The sequence below is a fragment of the Apaloderma vittatum genome, unplaced genomic scaffold, assembly GCF_000703405.1.
Source record: "Apaloderma vittatum isolate BGI_N311 unplaced genomic scaffold, ASM70340v1 scaffold31528, whole genome shotgun sequence".
Taxonomy (NCBI): Eukaryota; Metazoa; Chordata; class Aves; order Trogoniformes; family Trogonidae; genus Apaloderma; species Apaloderma vittatum.
In genome coordinates this window covers 16640-25492 of record NW_009729627.1, presented here as the reverse complement: position 1 = coordinate 25492, position 8853 = coordinate 16640, and the positions used below count along the sequence as shown (strand labels likewise).

Sequence of the window (8853 nt, the reverse complement as noted above, 5' to 3'; positions counted from 1 at the left end):
CGCTCCTCCAGACCACCCTTGCCCGTCTTGTTGCCTTGCTTGCTTTCTGGGATGCTGAGCATGGTGCTGGTACCCAGAGGAGTCACAGCAGTGATCTTAGGGGTGTGCTGAGAAGCCGAGGGCAGGACCATGAGCAGAAAGCTTCTCCTGCTTCTGGGATGAAGGATCAGTCTTGCAGAGAGAAAGCTTGAGTGCTCTCTCTTCCTTCAGGAAGAGGAGTTCCCTGGTCTGCTGCGTCAGACTTGCCAGCCCTCGTTCACTGAATTTGATGTGCAGGACAGGCAGCCTGGTGTCAGCTGCAGGGATGTTTGTGGTCTCTCCTGCCTCCACTAGCTGCTCTTCATCCCCACAGACATCGATGAGTGCCGCATCTCACCAGACCTGTGTGGCCATGGCACCTGTGTCAACACGCCGGGCAGCTTCGAGTGCGAGTGCTTCGAAGGCTACGAGAGCGGCTTCATGATGATGAAGAACTGCATGGGTAAGGACTCGTCTCCGGGGCAGGACAGCACCCTCCCTCTTTTGCAACAGGGGAGAAAGTAACAGGTGCCAGATCTGACAAAGGGCTTTGTGCCAGGCTGCTCTCTGTGCGCCTGGCTGTCCGGCTACCTGTCTGCCTGGCTCTCTGTTCCCTGGGATCAAGCCAAGTCACTGCCCTTGGGGGAAGGGTTGTGGGAGCCTGTGTGCTGCAGAGAGCCCTGGCAGCCTCTGCTCTCCCCAGGGCTGTGAGTCCTCTGCTTTGCTCCGGTTGCAAAGGCAGAGCTGGGCTGAAGAGCAGCACGTGTGGAGAGAGGGATGCCGTGTGCGTAGCTGAGGGCACACGGATGTAACCCCTGGGAGGGCAGCAAAGTGGAGTCAGGGGTTCGTGAGACATGGCAAAGGCTCTCCAAGCTGGAGGACGTTATTAACACTTGTACAATGTTCGTTCTTCTTTGTTTTGTACTGTTCCTTCACTTGAACCTTCCCGTGCTCCAAACCTCGGCTGCTAACCTGTCCTCTTCTTTCAGTCTCCAGCAGCTGGAGTTTGAGCCTGGCCTTGCCACTGAGCTGGGACAGGACCCACCCCTGGTATTAGGGAGATGACAACCTTTATCCTGCGGGTTGGCTATTACACAGTGGAGCTCTGCCAGCCCAGCAGCTTGAATCAATGGCCGTGAGCTCCAGTTCTCATACACCTTCTCTTGGCTGTTCCTTTTTGTGACATCTCATCTCCTTCTACTTATTTTCAGCCTGTGTTACTCATCTATTTTTTATTCTGCCACTCATTATTTACATATCCACACTAAACTTACACCCGTCTCCAGACATTAGTAATATCATATGTTCAACCCTAACATTAAACCACATATTTTCAGACACCGCTGCAGAATGTTTCTCGACTTGGAGGTCTTCTTCTGTGGCACCCTATCCATGACACCACAGTTACCTTCTTCACTTGTCTCACATGCCACATCCAGTTACATGTAGCTTGGTCCCTTTTCTAGATAATAGATGTTCTTTGCAAGTAGCTGTCAGTTGTATCATCATTAGATTGCTGCTGAGATTAGTAGATCTATTATTTCCACTCCTGTGTTAGGAGACACATTAAGCTTTGGTCCTTATGGCATTGCTTGGCCTCCTGCTGTCATCGTACACCCTGCAGCCATGTGCCATTAAATCAAATGCCTTCACTGGTCTGAGAACATGGAGATAGACCTTGGTCGGCAAGAGGTTCACCATTTGATAGCTTATGTCTCTTCTAGCTCTGAATTTTGCTGATTCATCCAATATATGATATCTAATCAACTGTTGCTGTTTCATATCAACTGCAGCAGTTTCATACCAACCACAGCCACTGATCCGGCCCCCCTCCAGCTCCCCAAACGGATCAAGCCCTTCATGAGAAGTTCTGGTAAACCACCTGCATTCCTCTCCCCCACTCTATTTCCAGTGATATCTCTAAGGCCACCCTTTCACCTGCCCGTTTAATTGCCACAGATAATTCTTTACAGCTCTTCCCATCTGGCCAGGGCTTGTTTTTATTCTGTCAGATTCTCATCTGTTTTCAATTTAATCGTTCTTCTGTGTAGCTTAAAAAAATCCCATCAATGACCTCAGTACCGCAATTCGTCTCCGACAAGTCAGCCAGACTGTTGCTGTCCTCTAATTCCTGGCATACCATGTTCTTCTTCTCGTCTGTCTAGCCAGACTAACTCGCCTGACTGACCTGCTCTGCTCTTTCTGCTTTGGCTTGGACTTCCAAACCACATCAATCTGTGGCACGATTCAATCCTGCTTATTTATTTTTCGTATTTGATCCTCTGGGCTCTTTTAAAATCCGTCACCGCCCCGCCCCTGGCGTGGTTTTCTGTGTTTTCCATACGGTTTGTAGCGTGGCTTACCGCAGCTCACGCAGGTCACCTTCCTCCTCCTCCGTTGCTGAGATGCTGAGAATGTCACAGTGCCCACTGATGGCCTGTGAACTTCTTTCATATATGTGATGTTGGGTTCTTGAGGTTGGTTTTTTTAGCTCACTCCATTCATTTGTGTTACACCCAAATCCTTTGCAAGCTGAATGTGTATTTCTCAGAATACAACTAGGGATAGAGGAACCCTCTGAGCAGCTCCAGAGAGGCTTTCCTTTATTTTATTTTATTTTTTGCTCCCTTATGGGGCATTTTGAGTCAACTCTAGGGGCACTGCAAAAAAATACAAAATCTTTTGAATCTGTTCTGGGACCGAAATAGAGAACCTCATTCTCGGATTCCCAGTTAGAGGATCTGATTCATCCAGCACTTGCCTTTCCAAAGAAACATCGCAAGTATCACAGAGACTGATGCTTGTGCAATATCATGGTAGAACACAAAGAGCTTTCTCAGGGGGGCATGGATAAAGAATTGATAACAAAGCTTCCCAGTTTTGATACCTGAAGTGTTTCATCTCCTCCTCTTCCTGTTGGTTTTTGTTTCCAGCGCACCGCTCCAGTAGTTTCGCTTGTTTGGTTTTTTTAGTCTGGCATTTATAAACTTTTCTATCACTTTATTTTTCTTGTTTAATGCCAGCAACCTGGTTTCTTCTTTGGCTGGATCACATCTCTCTCACAGCAGTTTAATCTATTTCAGGAATTTCTCCGGTTCCTACTGAATTCAATCGCTTTGTGGATGCGATTTTCTCAGAAATGTACAGACTATTTCCCGTGTGTCATTCTGGAACGACTCTGGAGGCTGTTACCAAGAAAGCCTGTTTGTTGGCCTTCTGTCGCACAAAATACTCATTTTCTGAGGAACTCTTCCTCTGCTGATGAGACTTGTGAAAATGTACTGAGATAAGTGGGATGCGAGCTAGGAACTATCCTTCTAGTCCTTGCTGGCTAATCTACACAAACTAGTAACTTCTTTCCTCCTGATGTTACACTTCATGTTCTGCAGAAGTCAAGGCAAGAGCTGCGATTTCCCAAAATGCATACTTACCCAAGCCCTGGATTTGCATTTTGTGATGTTCCTCTGGTTTGGGCTATTTCCTGGTGATGAGACCGGTGCACGGCACCAGCACCGCCACCCCACGATCTGGAAAACCCAGCTGAAGGGGACAACCCACCACATTTCATATCGTTCTCCACAGATATCAACGAGTGCGAGCGGGACCCGCTGCTGTGCCGAGGTGGGATCTGCATGAACACAGACGGCAGCTTTGAGTGCATCTGCCCCCCTGGGCACGAGCTGACGGCCGAAGGGAACACTTGCGTAGGTGAGATAATGGAAAGCTGCCTCAGGAGCTGAGCCTGTTCAAGGGTAGCGAGACTTGGATCTCGTGCTGGGCACATGAACCTCTCCTTCCAATCCCACATGTGGGTAGAACACACTCATCCAGGAAGGTCACAGCCAGGCTCTCACTGCATTTTTGATGTCTTTTGTTCTACCTGCTGTTCTCTGGAGACTGACTGACGGGGCAATGACAAACTGAGTTGGGAGGCAGCAGTAGGTGGGGTAACCAGGGCTGGGTACCAATAGGATGCTCAGTGTGGCGTCAGCCTGGCTGGCACCTCAAAACCCTTCTTCCCACCACAGACATCAACGAATGCTCCCTCAGTGACAACCTGTGTCGCAACGGACGCTGCGTCAACGTCATCGGTACCTACCAGTGCGCCTGCGATTCGGGCTTCCAGGCCACGCTGGACAGGCAAGGCTGTGTCGGTGAGTGCTCCCCTTTGCCAAACCGCCCTGCCAACACCCCGGCACACATCCAGACCCCTCCTGGCCTCATACTTCTTGTAGTGCTCCAGGGGATGTTGAGGGTAAGGCAAGAGGGGAAACCACCTGGTTGAGCTACAGCCAGGTTGGTGCCACTAGTAAGGTGCTGTGAAACTACTGTGAGCTGCAAGTGGCTGGCGAAAGGTGTTTTATTTTCCCTGGGGGAGCTTTGTTTCCTCTTCAGCTCCTCTCCCAGCCTGTTCCTGTGTGCTGCTGCTGTGTCTGAGCAGCTCTGCTGCAAGACATGTGCCCCCGTGAGCAGCCTGACCTCTCCCTTCTGCCCCAGACATCGACGAGTGCACCATAACCAACGGCGGCTGCGACACGCACTGCTCCAACTCGGAGGGCAGCTACGAGTGCAGCTGCAGTGAAGGCTACGCGCTGATGCCGGACAAGAGGTCATGTGCAGGTGAGCACTCAGCTTGACTCTCCTAGGTGCTGCCCCAGGGCCCTCTGTGTCCATTGCCAGTCAGCTGTGGTGTTGGCTTCATTTCTAAATCCCTTCCAGAGAGGTGATTTCCCTGGACAGATGTTTTTGCTTTGCACTGCCATGTCCAGCTCCTCATCACAGGCTCCAGGGTCCTGTAACTACATGATTCAGAGCAAAGCCCCTTCTGTGGCTCCCTCCTGTCACCACAAACCTGTTGGCTGGCTCTAATGTCTTTCGTTTGGCAATGGTCTCCTCTGTCTAGATATTGATGAATGTGAGGATAATCCCGACATCTGTGACGGTGGGCAGTGCACTAACATCCCTGGGGAGTACCGCTGCCTCTGCTTCGACGGCTTCATGGCATCCCTGGACATGAAGACCTGTATTGGTGAGGACAGGGCTGTGCTCTGGGCACGTCCCAGCACTGCCTCACAAGGCAGCTGTTGGCCGGAGGAAGGGCTACAGAGAGTTGCCCCAGGGTCTCATTGTGGTTCTTGCAGTGTTCCAAGTGAGTCTTTTTTCTCTTGCAGATGTGAACGAATGTGATCTCAACCCTAACATCTGCCTGCACGGCGAGTGCGAAAACACAAAGGGCTCCTTCATCTGCCACTGCCAGCTGGGCTACTTTGTCAAGAAGGGAACCACAGGCTGCACAGGTGGGAAATCCCCAAACCTGGAGCTTGGGGTGCTGCTGGGAACCCTCGCCAACACCTCTGGCAGCTGCCCTGCAGAGAATCCCACCCTTGCACTGGGAGATGCTGTGGACACCCAGGGGTGTGAGTGTGTGCTGGGAGCCCCTCCTGGGCAGGCAGAGATTGCCAGGAAGGCAGGACTTGACGCTTCTCTAGTTTTTAGCCAAGGCAGGGGCTTGCTCTCCCTTTTGTCATGGGTGAGCACAGATGAGGTCTTCAGCTCAGAGGTAAAACTCCAGGCATCCTGTTCCCCAAAGCACCTTGTTCCCATCCCTGGGGGTTCAGACTCCCAGGAGCCATCGGTACCCAGAGCCCTTGGCAGGATTGTACCCAACTGCCACCTCCTCTCCTGCGGGAGCTGAGCTGAGTCAGCAACAATGTCCTTCCTTCCTGCAGACATTGATGAATGCGAGATCGGGGCTCACAACTGCGACATGCACGCCTCCTGCATCAACGTGCCAGGGAGCTTCAAATGCAAGTGTCGCACAGGCTGGCTTGGAGACGGGCTGAAGTGCAACGGTGAGTTCTCGTCCCAGGGGAGGACGTTTGTGGCTCAGGCAGATGCGTCGGAGCCTCCTGAGTGCTCCAAGTGCCCAGAGGCTGGGCCGTTTGCGTGCCCCTCTGGGCCCTACGCTGGCTGCCCGTGATCAGAGGAAAGGCCAAAGGCAAAACACGGACATGGGTGTTTTCCCTGCCCAGATCTGGACGAGTGTGCAACTGAAGAGCACAAGTGCAACCTGAATGCCAACTGCATCAACACACCAGGCTCCTACCGCTGCGCCTGCCGGGAAGGCTTCAACGGGGATGGCTTCTCCTGCTCAGGTGAGGCCCGTACACTCACGTGGCAGCAGGAACGTGGCTTGGGCGTCTTGTTGGGATGTGGAGTCACCCCCTCTTAGCCACCAGCCTGGCTCAGAACCTGCCTGCCTGTGTCTGGCGTTCCCCAAGCCCAAAAGCCACTGCAGCCTGCCCTGCACCACAGCCTGCTCAGATACCTTCAGCAGAGATCCGCCTTCTTCTCAGCTGGTGTCTGGGGAGGATCAAGGCAATGAGAAGTGTTGCAGCTCCCTCCTCACAGGCTCCCAGCAGAGGGGTGGGAACAAGCTGGTGGGAATTTTCTGGGCAAACTGAGGGAAGCTTCCATCTGGGAGTGGACACCTTGTCAGTCTCATGGTTGATTCTCTCTAGATGTGGACGAGTGTGCAGAAAATGTGAACCTGTGTGAGAATGGACAGTGTCTCAATGCACCTGGGGGTTACCGCTGCGAGTGCGAGATGGGCTTCAATCCCACAGAGGACAGCAAGGCGTGCCAGGGTAAGTGCCCCGAGTTTTGAGTGCTGCTCCAGGAGACCCAGTGTCCACTTCCTTTCTGGCCTTGGTCTCTCCACTGCTCTGTCACTCCCCGATCCATTCCTAAACAAGACCCACCATCACCTAGTGGTGCGGGGCTCCTGAGGTGCTAGCTCTTCCAGTTACAGAAGTTGGTCCTCAGCCCGCAGACAGGCTGGGCTAAGCCAAGGATCTGTGCAAGATGTGGACAATCCACAAAATGGGTGAGGGGAGAGGGGACACACACAGCATGCCTGGTGCTCCTGACCCAGGAGATGGTATCCCATGGCACTGGAACCAGCCTGAGATGGGTTACCCACAGCTGGGCTGTGGCTCTGCTTTGAGGTGGGAGCAAGAGAGGCCTGTCCTGGCCCTCACTCGGTCAGATCCTGAGAATGCAGCTCTCCCTGTTTTGCAGACATTGATGAATGCACCTTCCAGAACATCTGTGTCTTTGGGACCTGCCAGAACCTGCCCGGGATGTTCCGCTGCGCCTGTGATGATGGCTATGAGCTGGACAGGAGTGGAGGCAACTGCACAGGTACAGGACTTCCACAGGGCTGTTGGATGAGGGTCACCTCTCGGTGATCTGCTGGTGGGAGCTTGCCCCAGCCATGACAGAGAGTGGCTCCAGCAGCCTAAACCCAATTGAGTGTCCCTGTGGGACGTGATGATGTGTCTGTGCTCTGCTGGAAGTGGCCTTCAGTGGCTGGGAGGGAAAGCTCAGTGTGGCTCTGCTCCTTTTTTCTGACTCTGGGTGGGGTGGGGTGAGGTAGGACAAGGCAAGGTCTGTTTCTAGAAGGCCATCACATGAAGAGCCTTAGAAACACCATGGTCATGGTGATCTGCCCTGAACACACGGTACAGACCTGAGCCCTGGGGCTGTGGTTTCTGTGGCAGTCTTCATCTTTTTTTTTTTCCAGTCCTCATCTTTCCATCCTTTCAGACATCAATGAGTGTGCAGACCCTGTGAACTGTATCAACGGCTTGTGTGTCAACACCCCTGGCAGCTACCTCTGCAACTGTCCGCAGGACTTCGAGCTGAACCCCACCGGTGTGGGCTGTGTGGGTGAGTGGGGACCCGTGTGCAGAGAGCACCTTCCATCCAAGACCTTGGTGGTCCTGGGATAGGACTTACCCCTCGCCCTGTTTCTTGAGGGGGTAGTGCCATTCGTTCCTCCTGGGCACACAAACCTTTACCGGAGAGGTTCTGCTGACCCGCTTCTGTCTTTATGCAGATACCCGTGTTGGGAATTGCTTCCTGGACACGCAGGATCGAGGAGATGGGGGGATCTCCTGCAGCGCAGAGATTGGTGTTGGGGTCACTCGAGCATCCTGCTGCTGCTCGCTGGGACGTGCCTGGGGCAACCCCTGCGAGCTCTGTCCTCCAGCCAACACAAGTGAGTCGGGAAAATGTCTGGGGTGAACTTAGACAGGAGCTGGATGGGCAGCGTAGACCAGAGAAGAGAGACAGGGTTGCTTCCTTATGACTTGTCAGCTCAGGCTGGGGGTTCTGGGTCCAGGATATGCTGCCATCACGATGGGAAGCTTGGGGAGAAGGCAATCCTGTCATGTCAGTGCAGGGCTAAACAGGGAGACCAAGACAGAGACGAGGTGAAGTGGGGTGGGGAAGACCAGGCTGGCTGTGCCTGGGAGGTCCAGACTGGGATCCTTGGTTCCTAGTCCAGTGGGCTGCAGGACAGTGGACATGGAATAACCCACCAAAGGGTGAGCAAACAGAGACAGGATGGCTGAGTTGGCTTGGCATGTGATGGGAGTCCAGCTGCTCCAGCTGGACTACTGTCAACATCCTCGTGGCCTATTTCTCCTGGGTTTCTTCTGGTCCTCCCTACCCTTCCTGTTTTGTGGGAGCCTGCTCAGCTCAGCACCCCCCTGACTGACTTTTTCCACAGCCGAGTACAAGACTTTGTGCCCTGGAGGAGAAGGTTTCCGGCCAAACCCCATCACGGTCATCCTGGAAGGTAAGCCAACTCCTCCCCCATGTCCCCGCAGCAGGGGCTTGGGTGCTGGGGGAGCCCACCCCCGTATGGGCACTCTGCCGTGGCTCTGGGCTGGCTGGGTGCTCACCGAGCCCCTGGCCACCAAGTGATGAACAGCAGGAGTGCCTTCTCCTCGGAGGTGCTCCGGGATGGAGGTGGTGGGATGAACCCGA

At 53.5% G+C, this 8853-nt stretch overlaps 1 protein-coding gene across 1 annotated transcript in view; it reads left to right on the top strand.

Moving 5' to 3' along the window:
• LOC104277773 (fibrillin-2-like) overlaps positions 1-8853 on the top strand; it is a gene marked incomplete at its 5' end in the record, with an annotated part of 33130 nt that overhangs the window by 10307 nt on the left and 13970 nt on the right. Inside the window, 13 exon segments of the mRNA XM_009874521.1 lie at positions 345-481; positions 3601-3726; positions 4047-4172; positions 4516-4638; positions 4922-5047; positions 5190-5315; positions 5748-5870; positions 6051-6173; positions 6540-6665; positions 7099-7221; positions 7627-7749; positions 7919-8080; positions 8594-8741. Of these exon segments, the coding sequence (XP_009872823.1) occupies positions 345-481; positions 3601-3726; positions 4047-4172; positions 4516-4638; positions 4922-5047; positions 5190-5315; positions 5748-5870; positions 6051-6173; positions 6540-6665; positions 7099-7221; positions 7627-7749; positions 7919-8080; positions 8594-8741 (1692 nt within the window).